Source organism: Jaculus jaculus, chromosome 9, assembly GCF_020740685.1.
Source record: "Jaculus jaculus isolate mJacJac1 chromosome 9, mJacJac1.mat.Y.cur, whole genome shotgun sequence".
Lineage (NCBI taxonomy): Eukaryota > Metazoa > Chordata > Mammalia > Rodentia > Dipodidae > Jaculus > Jaculus jaculus.
The window spans coordinates 137,158,428-137,175,374 of record NC_059110.1 but is presented as its reverse complement, the minus strand read 5'-3'; the positions used below and the strand labels follow the sequence as shown (position 1 = coordinate 137,175,374).

Below are 16,947 nucleotides of genomic sequence, written 5' to 3'. Positions count from 1 at the left end.
CCCTTCAGCTCCCGGCAGCAGCTGTTTGTCTCCAGTATTGGGCTCTGGGGCATCATCTTCATCAGAGGAGCCGGCACTGGACGATTCCTCATCACTGTCAGCCAGACAGAACGCCCGGGGCCTGCAACTGAACAGCGGCAAAGTCACCACCAGCAGAGCCTGTTCAATGAAGGCATACACACACACACACACACACACACACACACACACACACACACACACGTTTATGCACACAGTCAACGCCAGGGGGGCCGACACAGAACCTCTACCACATATTGTCACTGCCTCCTAACCCAAGACTTCTTGGACTGGCTTACTTACTCAGGAGATGACAGCACCAAGAGCCCTGACAGGATGCACAGGACTTGGGCCGAGGACGGTTTGCTTTTGAGCATGCAACAGTGTGGGTGGTGAAGTGGGAGGCAGTCACAGAAAACACAGTGATTAGTCTAGCACGAGCCAGTGGGAAGGGCAAGAATGGATGGCTGGAGGGGTGTGATGGCAGCTCATGTTGATGACACGATATGACATCCTCACCAAAGATGAGGAAGTACAGGCAAGTCCTTGGCTAAGTCAACTGTGAAGCTTCCTGGTTTAGTTACCCCTCAAAACGTGTCCCCCCCCCCGAGGAAGGGTCTCACTGTAGCCCAGGCTGACCTGGAATTCACTATGTAGTCACAGAGTGGTCTCACACTTGTACCATCCTCCTATCTCTACCTCCCTAGTGCTGGGATTAAAGACATGGACCACCATGTCTGGCTCAAAAGTTTCTTTTTTTTTTTTTTTTAATGTGTGTGGGGGTTCAAGGTAGGGTTTCCTTCTAGCCCAGGCTGACGTGGAATTTACTAATGTAGTCTCAGGGTGGCTACGAACTCATGGTGACCCTCCTACCTCTGCCTCCCAAATGCTGGGATTAAAGTTGTACACCACCATGCCTAGCTTCAAAAAAGTTTTGACTCCTTCCTAGCAGAATTACCTATCTTTCTCCACATCTGCCCCAAGTGTTGAGAGTCACAGAAAAATCCACCAACCACAAGGTGCAAGTCTCCAGGTACGCCAGGAAGCGGCTGACAGAAGAACTTCCCTGGACAGCTCAACTTCCATGACAGCTTTGGTCAATGGCCTCACTATGGAGAAGTCCTCACTAAGTTCTTCAGGTGGCACAGCCCTCTGAGGTGTGCTGGGGCTTTCTTGGCTGAGCTTCTGCTCTGTGAAGGCAGCTCCTTCCCTAGACCATGGCTTTGCTTCTGACAGGCCAGGCCAGGCCAGCCCTGTCTCTAAGGCTGAGGGACTTAGCTAGGGATGAGACGTCTGAAGGGAAGATCAACAAACATAGACCCACACTGTTGGCCGGGATCAAGCCACTGAGACAGGGGAAGGCAGTGGAGCTCAGGCCCAATCTCCCTGCTGCTGCTGCGGCCCTTTGGTTTTCCTCTGACTCCTGGCTGGGCTACCAAAGTCCAGTGGGCAGTCGCTTCCTGACCAATGGGGGTCAAAAGTGGAACACAGCAGCATGCATGAGGGCGGGCTGAGCTCTGCCCTGAAACAGGAGCTGGCTGTAAGGAGATCCTCAGTGTCCACCCTGGCAGCACACACCGATCCTGCTCACCCCGACTTTGAAAGAGGGCCAGCATGGCCCCAGCAGCCCGTGCTTTCACTCTGAAGGAACTCTCCCTGTGCACAACAGAAGCGTGTCACGGCCAGTGGCCCTCGACCCACTCTTGCTCGCCTTTCTACGGCAGGCCTGGCTGGCCCAGGAAGTGCTTCTCTGCTCTCAGTGGTCACAGGGCTGCTTCAGGGGTTCATGGGTGCATCTCCCCCACAGAGTTCTTAGTCTTCAAATGTACAGAGCAGGATGTGATCCCCAAGAAAACCTGAACTGATCTTGAGGAGAGTCAGAGAGGTAAACTGGCAAAGATTACGCAAGCGCCCTACTTTACCATCAGCACAACAGCTGCGCGCTGGCTCCTGAGCCCTGGGCTGCCAGGTATGGAGGCTGCTGTCTTCCAGCACAGAGGGCTCCAGCAGCATCTGGGATCACCGTGAGGTCTGTTGAGCCATGGCCCCTTGTGTCCCCACCAATAAGTGTCATCTGGCACTTCCTTTCCCTGGGCAGTAGATGCCAAAGGCTGAGTGCTGCAGTGAGCTCTCAGGTTCCTGAACTAACCCTCTATGGGACAGAGAACAGGCCGAATTTTGTGGCTTCAAGTAAATAATTTAGATCATGCTGATCTGTGAAAGCCTATCGGCTGATATGAATTCTGATTTTGACCAAGTGGTACTGTCTGCATGTGGTGTTGTATCCGGTAGCCCCCAGTGTAAATTGTGTGACTAAATATTTGGCTCATATTAAGTTTTTATAACTCAACCTGCATTTTATGAACTTGACCTTGCGACATCAGCAACAATTTCAAAGACACACATCACAACCTCACAGAGGATATTTTGGAGTGTGAAGAGTCTAATGGCTTTAAACACACCTCAGAATTCCATGAGAACCACCTGAACAGGCTCATTCCAGTTATGCTGCCTATGCTAAAAAACCTTTTTAGGGGCTGGAGAGATGGTTTAGCAGTTAAGGTATTTGCCTGTGAAGCTGAAGGACCTAGGTTTGGTTCCCTAGTATCCATACAAACCAGATGTACAAGGTAGTACACGTATTTGGAGTTCATTTGCAGTGGTTAGAAGCCCTGGTGTGCCCATTTTCTCTCTTTCTCTCATAAATAAATAAAAAAATCTCTCTCTATATATAGCTGGGCGTGGTGGCACACGCCTTTAATCCCAGCACTCGGGATGCAGAGGTAGGAGGATCACTGTGAGTTCGAGGCCACCCTGAGACTCCATACTGAACTCCAGGTCAGTCTGGGCTAGAGTGAGACCTTACCTTGAAAAACAAACAAACAAACAAAAATATGTGTGTGTGTGTATATACATATATATATATATATATATGAAATTTAAAAATCACCACAAGAAGAAGATATTTCATAACATTTTTCTGTGAAAAAAATGGCACTTTAGAAACATAAAACAGGATTCAAATTCCTAAAGTGGAGATTTTTTTCCAGTCAGTCTAAAGAAGCCTGGCTTGCTCAGGAATATGTCTGTCCATCCTCTGATCAGCCAGAATTTATGAATGTGGAACTGGGCCATGACGGCCACGTGAACAGCAGCGAATGTGGAGCACATGAGTGGCAAGAACACAGGGACCTGAAGTGATGCTCGAGACTGCCTTTCCAGTGGAGACCCTTGGCTGACCCCTGAAAGGGCTCCTTGCACAACTGCCTCTGACCAAATGTTGCTTTGTCTTGACTCCATGTAGTAGATCTCCCCACCTGGCCCTTCCATCTCTCTCAAAATAGTGCTGGATATCAAACACAGGGCCTTGCACATGCTACACAGTGTTCTACCTCTGACCCACAGCCCCAGCCCCAGCCCAGAAGACGTCATTTGCAAGACTGCTTTTGCCATGGCGCTTTGTGTCCTAGGCAGCTGTTTTTATAACTCTGCTGTCACGAGGTTAGACTGATGGAGCTCAGCTGTGAGGGGGTGAGATGGGGGCAGCATGACTGACTACAGGCTAGGTCAGGACCCCAAATACTTTTCAACTGGGGAAGTATGATAGACTCTCTGCCAGGAAAGCCTCATGCCTACTCCAATCTTAGTCCTCTGGGGCCCCAGGACTGTGCCTTCAGGTCTGGGAACATGATGGAAAGACAGACTTCCTTGTGGCTCCAAGTGGGAGCAGACCAGACTCAGCACTCACAGGGCACGAGGTGCTACACGGGAGTTGATAAACACCACTCACCAGAGAGTACAAATCCAGAGTGCCGAGTCCAAACACATTTTAACAAATAGCAGACAAATGAAAGGAAAATAGCAAATACAGGTTAGATTGCACACAGCAGGTGAAAGTACAGGTTACATTGCATATAGCAGGTAACAGTTTCAATAACGTGGGTAAATCAGATTAATCTGTGCAAAATAATGATCTTGAAGGTATAATCCAACTCTCTCTGTCTGCTATTACCTTAAGTCGTAACTGCTGGGCGTGGTGGCGCACGCCTTTAATCCCAGCACTTGGGAGGCAGAGGTAGGAGGATCGCTGTGAGTTCAAGGCCACCCTGAGACTAGAGTTAATTCCAGGTCAGCCTGGACCAGAGTGAGACCCTACCTCAAAAAACCAGAGTCGTAATTAAGCAGAAAAAAAAAATCTAAAAGCCTATGCCTTATATTTAGATCCTGCAGAGGTGGCCTCCTGTGGCATTTCCCTGCCATTTATAGTGTCAGTTGGAGGACTACGGATGTGAGAAGCAGCATCTTATTTTATTTTATTTTTTTTTCCGAGGCAGGGTCTCACTCTAGCTCAAGCTGACCCAGAATTCATTACGTTGTCTCAGGGTGGCCTCAAACTCTCAGTGATACTCCTACCTCTGCCTCCAGAGTGCTGGGTTAAAGATGTGCGCCACCATGCCCGGCTCAGCAGCATCTTTTAATTTGGCAAAACAATAACATCTGCTGTATAGTAAGAACAGTCACTTTTAAAGTGTTTGGGAATAGAAAAGTTCAACCTTATCTATTCTAGGATTCAAAGGGGAAAAAAAATCAGGCTTCTAGAACTATCTCACATTTTGGAATATTTCTTTTAAAAATGTGTGTGAGTGTGTACGGGCATGGGAGCCACAGTGAATGTGTGGAGATCAGAGGACAACCTCGGTGTCGGTCTTGCCTTTCACTTTGGTCGAAGCAGGTTCTCATTCCTTGCCGCAGTTTCCTGTCTCTGCCTCCCATCTCGCCACAGGCATGCTGGGATCATAGACATATGCTAGGTGTCTGGTTTTATATGGGTTCTGAACTTGGGTCATCATGCTTGCTCAGCAAGCACTTTACCCATGAAACCATCTTCTCAGCCCAAGTTTGCAGTATTAGATCAGATTACCCTAGGCAGCAGATGTACTATCTACAAAGAGAATAATTTACTAAGCAAATCAATAGTATATTATTTCAGGAAAATGCTTCTCAGAGCATTTGTAGTGCATTCTCTTGGCTACAAAAATCAACCATCTGGTTATAAATAATTCTGACCTGGTGATTAAAGCAGCAGACCCACAAGGGACCTTAACCTGCTCCACATATTGCTGTCTGGCTAAAAGCTGAAAAGCTTTTGGAGTGAAGATGTACAGACCAGTCTGCCTTGCCTGAGTCAGTGATGTGCTCTGGGTAACTGAGACTCTGCCAGTGCCAATACTAACGGGTGCCATGTGCTGTCACGTCTGAGTGGGGGTGGGGTGGTCGGAAGCTCACTCTATGATCCAGGAGCTCTGGCACCAGCACTTGCTTGCCATCCAGGGGGTCTCATTCCCACGCCTCCTGCCTGCTTCTCAGAGGCTGCAGGGAGAAGCTGCCCCCGCCCCCGGCCAGGATTGGTTAGTAAATTCATATATTGCCCCTTACCCTTCTTTGCCAATTTCTCCAGCCTTCAGGGCTTCAGCAAGAGGCTCTTTACCTAGTTTGGTCAAATTCATTTTGGTCTCAAGAGTCATCAGAAAGGACCCATTGTAGGACATTTCCAAATCGATCCAGAGTCCTGGAGAAACAGTAAACAACAACAACAAATTTTTTTTCCCTCCTCCCCAGAAATGTATCAATGACATGACAGCATAAAAAGTAATTTTTTTTGTTTCTTTTGATTTATTTGAGAGCAACAGACACCGAGAGAAAGAGGCAGATAGAGAGAGAGAATGGGCACGCCAGGGCCTCTAGCCACTGCAAACAAACTCCAGACGCATGTGCACCCTTGTGCATCTGGCTAACGTGAGTCCTGGGGAATCGAGCTTCGAACTGGAGTCCTTAGGCATCATAGGCAAGCGCTTAACTGCTAAGCCATCTCTCCAACCCATAAAAAGTAATTTTTAAGTTTTTTCCCAAGGTAGGGTCTCATTCAGGCTGACCTAAAATTCACTATGCAGTCTCAGAGTGGCCTTGAACTCTTGGCGATCCTCCTACCTCTGCCTCCTGAGTGCTGGGATTAAAGCATGTGCCACCACAGCCAGCTCAAAAGTATTATTTTAAAAGCTCTTCAGTTTGGCTTCACATTATGGCTTGCACTACCAAGGCATGAAGAGGGCTAGGCTAGGAGGAGGCTCTGCCACCAGGATGCAAGAGAAAAGACTGAAATGCTTCTCATATTTGGCGAATGGAAGCACTACCGTCCGTTAGGATGGTCTTGGGAACTCAGTGCCCATGGCAGTGCTGGAAGGGCCCTAGCCTCTCTCCGGCTTCTCCTCCTCACATTTAGTAAGAAAACACATGCTCAGAAGGAAGACTTGAACCTGGCCACAGCTAGGATGGGCAGCTGGCTGGAGGTGGAGAGGAAGTGAGGCTATTTCATTGTGACCAGACACATCACAGAGCCGTAGCCTTTCTCTTAAATTATCCAGTGTTTGGAAAGGAGAACAGAAAAATGTGTTGATCTTTTTGGCTAAGCATAGTGATTAACATGATTTTTAGAACCCTTTTCTTTCTAGAAATTGTCAAGTAATGGAAACAAAATGATTCCTAGGAATATCCAGGCAAAGCTGGGAAACACCTTGGTGACCGAGTTTAGCAACTCATTCCTGGGGGCTGGAGAGATGGCTCAATGGTTAGATGGTGGTATATGCATCTGGAGTTCACTTGCAGTGGCTAGAGGTCCTGGAAAACACATTCTCTCTTTCCTTAATCAATCAATCCAAAAAAAAAAATTAAAAACTTATTCCTGAGGAAGACTCTTGCCAATGAGCTCATATCCAAGGGGCTATTCACTATGGAATTTTACTAGACTAGCCACTGACCAGTATCTAAAGCACGAGAGATATCTCATGACCCTCTGCTACTGGAGGAGCTTATGGCCTGGCAGGTGAGATAGGGTATGTGGTGATTTGTTTCACTCCCAGAGCTATATAATATCTTGTGAATTTTTAATCAAAACGTGATCCTTCCAGTGAGCATTTAAATGTTAATAAACTTGTATAGATCCCCACAAGATAAATGACAATATCTACAAGGAAGCAGGAAATTAATTTAAAACCATTATTCATACAGGGCAGTATTTTCCGTTGGTTATATTAAATAACCTTTCCCCTACTAGGCTACCCTCAGATGAAAGCATTCCAGAACCCTATGAAGTACTGATCAGGTAAGTTCTTACTAAAGGCAGAGTAATTCTCATTTCATTTTCTCCCTTCTCTCCCCCTTTACCTTCTTCCTCCTCCTTCCTCTTCTGTGCCTTCCTTTCTCCCTGAGGTAGGGTCTCACACGAGTCCAGTCTGACCTGGAACTTACTCTGTAGTCCCAGGCTGGCCTCAAACTTACAGCGATCCTCTTACCTGTCTCTGGAGTGTTGGGATTAAAGGCATGCACCACCACACCTGGCTTCAATTTCCTCTCCACTTGACACCCCCCCCTCCGCCCCAGGTAGGGTCTTGCTGTAGTCCCAGTTGACCTGGACTTCACTACGTAGTCTCAGGATGGTCTTGAACTCATGGCAATCCACCTATCTCTGCATTCCAAGTGCTGAAGGCATGCGCCACCACACCCAGCTCTTCTTTTTTTATTTTATTTTTATTTTTTATTTTTTATTTTTTTTTTGGTTTTTCGAGGCAGGGTCTCACTCTGGTCCAGGCTGACCGGGAATTAACTCTGTCATCTCAGGGTGGCCTTGAATTCACGGCAATCCTCCTACCTCTGCCTCCCGTGTGCTGGGATTAAAGGTGTGCACCACCACGCCCGGCTTTCTTCTTTTTTTAAAAATAAAATATTTTGGGCTGGGGAGATGGCTTAGCGATTAAGTCACTTGCCTGCAAGGCCAGAAGACCTAGCTTCGATGCCCCAGGACCCATGTAAGCCAGATGCAAAAGGTGGTGCATGTGTCTGGAGCTTGCAGTGCCTGAAGGTAAATTTTTTTTTTTTAAATTTATTTGCATGTGTGTGTATGTAGACACACCAGGGCCTTTTGCCATTGAGCTCAAACTCCAGATGTTTATGTTACTTTGTGCATCTGACTTTATATGGATATAGAGGAATTGAATCTGGATCATCAGGCTTTACAAGCAATTATTACCTGCTGAGCCATCTCTCCAGCCCTTCCATTTTCAACAAATTCTTCTTCTTGTAATTGAAGATGATTATTTTCTTTAAAAAAAGGTTTTTTTTTTTTGTTGTTGTTGTTTTCTTTGTTTTGTTTTTCGAGGTAGAGTCTCACTCTAGTCCAGGCAGACCTGAAATTCACTATGTAGTCTCAGGACAGCCTTGAACTCAAGGCAATCCTCCTACCTTTGCCTCCTGAGTGCTGGTATAAAAGGCGTGTGCCACATGCCCGGCTCTAGATACTTTTTTTTTTTTTTAATTTATTTGAGAGCGACAGACACAGAGAGGGTGTGCCAGGGCCTCCAGCCTTTGCAAACGAACTCCAGACGTGTGCGCCCCCTTGTGCATCTGGCTAGCGTGGGACCTGGGGAACCGAGCCTCGAACCGGGGTCCTCAGGCTTCACAGGCAAGCGCTTACCCGCTAAGCCATCTCTCCAGCCCTCTAGATACTTTTTGTTTTTAAAATATTTTCATTTATTTACAATCAGAAAGAGAAAGAAGAACGGGCACACTAGTACCTCCAGCCACTCAAATGAACTCCAGATGCATGCGCCACTTTGTGCATCTGGCTTTACGTGGGCACTGGGGAATTGAACCGGGATCCTTAGGCATTGCAGGCAAGCGCCTTAACTGCTGAGCCATCACTGCAGCACAGAAGATGGTTATTTTCCATGAATGATCTGGTTTAATTAAGTTATATGCAGGTCAACTATAACCATTTTCTTTGCAGGAACACCTACAAAACTGTTCACTTCTAGCAGTTAACAGTCTAAATTAGCTTACTTTTCAAAATACTGTTTCTGTGGAAATAAAGGGCACATGTGCTGTAGTAAAGACATTTCGTCCTAATCACTTCCACTAGGAAGGGATTAGTGTAAAAGGCTGGATAATAATTTTAACCCTATTACCCCAACATCACAACTCCCTCCCTCCCCAATGGCAAACTCACTTTGGGCCAGACTCATCAGGAACTCACACCATCCTCCTACCTTAGCCTCCCGAGTGCTGGTACTAAAGGTGTGTACCACCACGCCCAACTTTAAAAAAATATATACACTCTAATAAATATATTTTTATTTGGGGAGAGGGGATATATAGCACCAGGGCTTCTTACTGCTGCAAACTTTATACATCTGGCTTTATGTGGGTGCTGGGGAATCAACCCCCATCAGCAGGTTTTGCAAGCAAGCGAGTACCTTTAAGCACTAAGCCATCTTGCTAGCCCTTATGTCTTCTTTTTGAACAACTGCTATGGTATATGGTATATGCTATAGTAAATTACCAGTTCCAGGACCTCCACCCATGGTATGGGTCACTGCTATTGGCCAGGAAGGCCAAGGGAAACACACTGCGCCCATTCACGTGGACTGGGGCTCGAGTTTCACTGGCAGTTTCTTGACCTCTGCACAGCAGTCTCACCTGCACAGGGGGACCACTCTGCCCCGGCAGGTGGCTTCCTCTCCTCTGTGACTAGTCTACTCTGTCCCTTGCTCTAGCTTCACATACTGCTGCTGCCACAGAGAAAAGGCTGTATGCAGCATCCAGAATACAGGCGTGGGCCACCATACCAGACGTTTTTTCCCCTAATATTTTTATTTATTTGTGAAGACAGAGTGTGTATGGGTGTGGCAGGGCCTCTTGGTGTTGCAAACCAACACTAGATGCATGCACCACTTTGTGTATCTGACTTGAACCTGGGGCTTAAAACTGGGCCAGTATACTTTGCAAGCAAGTGCTTTTAGCTACTGAGTCATCTCCCCAGTCCACGCCCAGCTTTTCATGTGGGTAACAGGGATCAAACTTCGGCCATCTCAGGCTCTCGTTTGTGTGGAAAATGCTCTTACTTGAAGATCCATTACCCCAGCCCCTCATTTTTTTTTTTGTTTTTTTGAGGTAGGGTCTCACTCTGATCCAGGCTGACCTGGAATTAACTCTGTCATCTCAGGGTGGCCTTGAACTCATGGTAATCCTACCTCTGCCTCCCGAGTGCTGGGATTAAAGGCGTGCGCCACCATGCCCGGCTCATTTTTTATCTTTTTGAGGTAGGCAGTCTCAGGGTGGTCTCAAACTCAGCAGTTCTCCTACTTCGGCAACCTGGCTTAATTTTTTAAAATATTTTATGGCTGGGAGTGGTGGTGCACACCTTTAATCCCAGCACTTGGGAGGCAGAGGTAGGAGGATCACCGTGAGTTCGAGGCCACCCTGAGACTACATAGTGAATTTCAGGTCAGCCTAGACTAGAGTGAAACCCTACCTGGAAAAAAAAAAAATAAATAAAATAAAATATTTCTGGCTGGGCAACCTTTAATCTTAGCACTCTGGAGGCAGAGGTAGGAAGATTGCTGTGAGTTTGAGGCAAGCCTGAGACTACTCAGTGAATTCCAGGTCAGCCTGGGCTAGTGCAAGACCCTACCTTAAAAACAAAACAAAAATTTATTTATTTATGTATTTATTTGAGAGAGGGAGATATGAGAGACAGAAAGAGAGAGAATGGGCATGTCAGGACCTCCAGCCACTGCAAACAAATTCTAGATGCATGTACCTTGTGCATCTGGCTATGTGTGTACTGAGGAATCAAATCTTGGTTCTTAGGCTTTGCAAGTGCCTTAACCACTAAGCCATCCCATCTCTCCAGGCCTTCCCCCTCCCCCTCCGCTTTTTTGGTTCATTTTTTTTAAAATTTATTTGAGAGCGACAGACATAGAGAGAAAGACACATAGAGGGAAAGAGAGAGAATGGGCGCGCCAGGGCTTCCAGCCACTGCAAACGAACTCCAGACGCGTGCACCCCCTTGTGCATCTGGCTAACGTGGGACCTGGGGAACCGAGCCTCGAACCGGGGTCCTTAGGCTTCACAGGCAAGCGCTTAACCGCTAAGCCATCTCTCCAGCCCATCCCCTCCGCTTTTTTGAGAGTATCTCATATAACCCAGGCTGGCCTCAATTTGCTATATAGTAAAGTCCTTCTGTCTTTACCTTGGAAGTTTCAGGATTACAGAAAGGTACCACTAAGTGGCTGGGGATAAATATTTTAATCAACCAGGCTAGTGGTGCATGTCTTTAATCCCAGCACTCAGGAGGTAGAGGGTAGGAGGATCACCATGAATTCAAGGCCACCCTGAGACTACATAGTTATTCCATGTCAGTCTGGGCTAGAATGAGACCTTACCTTGAAAAATGAAAAACAAAAGTTTGAGCAAAAGTACCCTGCAGGAATATTGTTTCCCCCAGAAACTAAATAGGTTGTTAAAGGAAAATTCTAGTGCTGGGGTGGGATACCTCCCAGGGGTTTTGGTCAGGGAGGTCCCTAAGGCACTCAAAACAATACAGGATCTGCTGTTGTTGATAGTTACACACCAGAACTAGATGGCAAGAACCTGTAAGACTCCACATTCTTTGGTTGTAGGACACTGGGAATTCAAACTGGAACTGAGCTGGAAGCCTCCTTCCTACTGGCTAGCTGTCATTGCTCTACCACTGGATCTGAGGCCTGCACCATGAAAGGACATTCATGAGTGGTACTGAAAACTTAATCAAAAGCCTAGGGCTAGGAAGGACATAGGACCTAGAAGGGACGTTACTACTGTTGTTTGCTAACTGGGTATGTTGTGCCCATCAAGTTGCCCTGTAAATATTTATGTTAATATCTGTAGATCAGTGTTCTCACCTTTGGTCGGATGGCAGTGACTAAGGGGGAAACTCAAAACTTAAAAGTGCTGAGAAAAGTGATTGTTGAGTGCTCAGCACTAAATGGGATATCTCTGTCATACCCTCCAAGGCTCAGGGAGCACTGTGGAGGAGGGAACGGAGAAAATGTAAGACACGGATAAGAGGAGTGCTTTGAAACACTATCTTCCAGACATGAAGTGGTCACTGAATTCATGACCTCAAAGCAACGGTCATTACCTGCAAAAGACCTGCACAATATTGGGCAGACTGGACTCGTGTGAGACCCTACCTCAGGGAGAAAGGAAGGCACAGAAGAGGAAGGAGGAGGAAGAAGGTAAAGGGGGAGAGAAGGGAGAAAATGAAATGGGAATTACTCTGCCTTTAGTAAGAACTTACCTGATCAGTACTTCATAGGGTTCTGGAATGCTTTCATCTGAGGGTAGCCTAGTAGGGGAAAGGTTATTTAATATAACCTCCTTGAGGGCAGACTTACTTTCTGCTTTGGCTTTCTCAGCTACTAAACATCTTTTTGCTAAAATAAGCCTCGGTTACTTACTTGTATAAAAAAAGGGTTGAAAAATTTAAAAGTCATAAACTGAAAATAAATATTTGAACAACTTAATAGGATGCACTTACACTCACAGGAGGATAAGGAGGCCGTTTTCCCATTAGACACAAGAGGAACTTCCTTCTAGGGTAATGACTTGGCAAGCAGCAAGCTCTCTCAAGACTTGGGAATATGTGCAGCTCAGAATGTCAGAATGGAGCTGGGAGGCTTCTGGCTTATATATAGGCTGACAGATACAATGAACAACCAGCAAAAAAGAAAAGAAAAAACAAAAACAAACAAACAAACAAAAAGAGTTGGGCGTGGTGGCTCACGCCTTTAATCCCAGCACTTAGGAGGCAGAGGTAGGAGAAATGCTGTGAGTTCCAGGCCAGCCTTAGACTACATAGTGAATTCTAGTCCAGCATGAGCTAGAGACCCTATCTCAAAAAACAAAAACAAAAACCTAGAGTTGCTCTCTTTCTTTGGGGAACAGCTAATATGGCCACAATGTGAAGACAGAGACTGGAATCCTAAGGTGGAACATAGCTAAATGCTGCTACACTGGATGAGTGTCATAATGGGCCTCATTTAAAACGGTGCTTTCTGGGCTAGGGAGATGGCTCAGCAGTTAAAAGCACTTGCTTGCAAAGCCTACTGGATTCCCCAGTATTCATGTAAAGCCAGATGCACAAAATGGCATGGGCATCTGGAGTTGGTTTGCAGTGGCAGGAAGCCCTGTTATGCCTCTAACTCACTTTCATACACACACTCTCTCCTCTCTGCAAATAAATAAATAATAACATGCTGCTTTCTCCAGGCAGCTCATGGATATGCTCAAGGACAAAACCCAGAAGTCCAGGAACAACTGACAATGACCATGACAAGCTGATATCTTTGTACCAGAGGAGAGCTCTCCATTCTCTAGTTCTGTGGGAGAGGAGGTGGTTACCACCACTGCCCTGGCAGAAATGATGGCCAACTCCCAAAGTGCCATTGATTTGTTTTGTTTTGTTTTCCTTGAGGTAGGATCGTACTCTAGTCTAGGCTGACCTGGAATTCATTCTGTATTCTCAGGATGGCGTTGGGATCAAAGGCATGCACCACCATGCCTGGAGCTACTGATTCCTACCTAGGAAGTATATGTTTAAGAATAAACATATGGGCTGGAAAGATGGCTTAGTGGTTAAGCGCTTGCCTGTGAAGCCTAAGGACCCCGGTTTACGGCTCAAATCCCCAGGATCCATGTTAGCTAGATGCACGAGGGGGCACACGCATCTGGAATTTGTTTACAGAGGCTGGAAGCTCTGGCATGCCCATTCTCTCTCTCTCTCTGCCTCCTTCTCTCTCAAATAAATAAGCAAAAATAAAAAAAAAAATTTTGAAAAACAAAAGAATAAACATATGGTAGCCCTGAGAACAGAGTGAATTCCAGGTCAGCCTGGGCTAAAGGAAGACCCTACCTTGAAAAACACAAACAAAAAACAAACAAGAATAAAGATAACAGCCTGGCGTGGTGTCACCTTTAATCCCAGCACTCTGGAGGCTAAGGCAGGCGGAACACTTTGACTTTGAGGCCAGCCTGGGTACAGATAGCTGCTAGGTGTGATGGCAGACACCTGTACCTCCAGCATTCAGGAGGTTTGGGCAAGAAGGCCAGGATTTCAAGGTCATCGTCCTCTGATACATAGTGAACTTGAGGCCAACATGTGTTACATGAGAACATGTCTCAAAAATAACACAAGAATAAAGATGTCCTCAGCCACCTGGTTCGGGACTTGGACCACAATGTACAAGTAGTATGAAAGACGTGGCCGCATGTCCTCAGCGGCAAGGGAAGCCACAATCGGAACAGGCACTCTTTACCTTTTCCAGGGTTTCTAGTTGACCAACCCCATGGCCTCAGTAAGTGTCCCGCATAGCCACACACAGCTGGTGGTTTTGCATAGCAGCATCCTGTCTTGTTACTTTAAATTTATTTTTATTATTTTCTTTTTTTTTTGGTTTTTTGAGATAAGATCTTACTCTAGTCCAGGCTAACCTGGAATTCACTATGTAGTATCAGGGTGGCCTTGAACTCACAGCGATCCTCCTACCTCTGCCTCCTGAGTGCTGGGATTAAAGATATGTGCCACCAAGCCTGGCTTTTGTCTTGCTACTTTTAAAGGCATTAGTTTCTTTGGGGCAAGCTTAACAGGGTACCTGAAAAGACCCTAGAACTCTACTTATTCAAGCTGGCCCTTACATTTCTTGTTCCTCCATTTCCCTCTCCTCCCCCCACCCCTCTGCCAGGTCTCATTCTAGCCCAGGTTGACCTGGAACTCACTATGTAGTCTCAGTGTGGCCTTGAATTCATGGTGATCCTCCTACCTCTACCCCCTGGGTGCTGAGATTAAAGGCGTGCACCACCATGTCCAGCTTCTTACTATCTCCAAACAAAAAAGGATGCCAAAGAAAGAATCTCACTCTGTAGTCCAGGCTGGCCTGGAAGTTACTATGTAGTCCAGGCTGTCCTCAACTCATGGTTATCCTATTGTCTTCCTATGTGCTGGGATTATCTGTGTAATCCCACAATCCTAGCTGCAAAAGAATTTTCCTTCCACAATACAACACAGATATCAATACCCTAAATAGCAGTAATAATAAAATAGCAACTAACAACAATAACCACGCACTATTCATGCTGCCTTTATTGTATTAGCTTGTGCAGTATTCATGACAACACTCATGGCAGGTAGGTGCTGTCAGAGTCCCCATTTGAGAGCCCTGCCATCTCACTCCAGGGCTGGTACTCAGAACCATGCTTTATGTTGCTTCCAAAAGTGTGTTTAGGGGCTAGGAAGATGTCTGGTTAAAGACACTTGCTTGCAAAGCCTGTCAGCCCAGGGTTCAAATCCCTAGCCACCCATGTAAAGCCAGATGGGTATTTGTTTATAGCAGCAAGAGTCCCTGGTGTGTTCTCTCTCTCTCTCTCTCTCTCACACACACATACACACAAAACAAGAACAACAACAACAAAACACTAGGCTGGAGAGATGGCTTAGCAGTTAAGGTGCTTGCTGGCAAAGCCAAAGGACACAGGTTTGGTACTGCAGGACACCCATAAAGCCAGATGCAGAAGGTGGTACATGCATCTGGAGTTTGTTTGCAGTGGCTAGAGGCCTAAGCATGTCAATTCTTTCTCTCTCTTTTTGAGGCAAGCCTAACAGACTGGCCTTTTTTTTTTTAATGTGGGAGGGAGAGAGAGAGAATTGGCATACCAGGGATTCCAGCCACTGTAATTGCATGTGTCCCCTTATGTGCATAAGCGACATTGCACACTTGCATCGCTACTGGCTTATGTGGGACCTGGAGAGTCGAACATGGGTCCTTAGGCTTTGCAGGCAAGTACTTACCTTAACTGCTAGGCAATCTCTCCAGCCCTCTCTTTTCTCTATCTGCCTTTTTTTTCTCTCTCTCAAATAAACAAATAAAATGTTTTAAGTGAAAAAAACCCCCAAAACTCCATAATTACTTACAAAGCTGGCAAGATGGCTCAGTAGTTATAGGCACTTGCCACCCCATGGAAGCTGCCAGCACCTGGGAGACAGAAGCTGGGGGACTGCTGCATGTTTGAGGTTACCCTGGGCTACATAATGAGTTGTAGGCCAGCCAGAGCTGCACAGCAACAGTTAGACACTGTCTAAAAGAACAACAACAACAAAGCCTGGGTTTTGTGGCTGGGCTGGGATGTGGCTTAGTGATAGAGCACTTGCCTGGCATGTTCAAGGCCCTGGGTTTAATCCAACTGTACCTTAAAAAAAAAGATGTGGCTAAAGTAAAACAATCCAACCAGCGTTGGCCTAACATCCCTTCTCTGGGTCATGTGCTTCCAGCAAGCACATGAAAATCAGAAATAATTTTCCCAAAGGGTACAGGATTTTACAGGTGGCGCTTCTTGAAGCTATTAAAATCCCTTTGCCTGGGCTGCATTTCCCTGGAAGTGAGCTCAAATTCTTTTAAAATATATTCTATTTGTTTATTTGAGAGAGAATGAGGCATGCGAGGGGGGGGGGATGGGCACGCCAGAGCCTCCAGCCACTGCAAATGAACTCCAGACGCGTGCGTCCCCTTGTGCACCTGACTTATGTGGGTCCTGGAGAATCAAACTGGGATCCTTTGGTTCTGCAGGCAAATGCTTAACTGCTAAGCCATCTCTCCAGCCCCGTGAGCTCAAATTTTGCAGGGGTGGGTTTAGCAAGTCACCCTAGGTTTTAATTCCCCTAAAAGGAAAGGCTCTCCCTTAAGCTGGGCATGGTGGTGCATGCCTTTAATCCCAGCACTTGGGAGGATCGCCATGAGTTTGAGGCCACCCTGAGACTACATAGTGAATTCCAGGTCAGCCTGGGCTACAGTGAGACCCTAACTCAAAAAACAAGAAAAAAAAAAAAAAAAAAGGGAAATGGTCTCCCTAGAGCAATGGAATTCAAGACACACTTGTTACATATGCATATGTGGTACATATGGGCAGTGACAGGCAGCATATGGGACGGTGGTCCGTCCCATAAGAGTATATCATTGAAACCTGAGCTAGAGTGAGACCCTACCTTGAAAAAAACCCAAGAGT

The 16,947-nt window shown here is 46.4% G+C and overlaps 1 protein-coding gene across 5 annotated transcripts in view; it reads right to left on the bottom strand.

Annotated features, from left to right (window-relative positions):
* Nucleotides 1-16,947, bottom strand: part of Tex2 (testis expressed 2) — a 135,953-nt gene that overhangs the window by 8,575 nt on the left and 110,431 nt on the right. For 4 of the 5 annotated variants that reach the window (XM_045158290.1, XM_045158292.1, XM_045158291.1 and 1 more), the window contains exons 8-9: nt 5,455-5,587; nt 2-127 (exon numbers count right to left, since the gene is read on the bottom strand). In XM_045158290.1, the coding sequence (XP_045014225.1) occupies nt 2-127; nt 5,455-5,587 (259 nt within the window). The remainder of the gene's footprint in view (nt 1; nt 128-5,454; nt 5,588-16,947) is intronic. The other variant, XM_045158293.1, reaches the window with a different exon arrangement.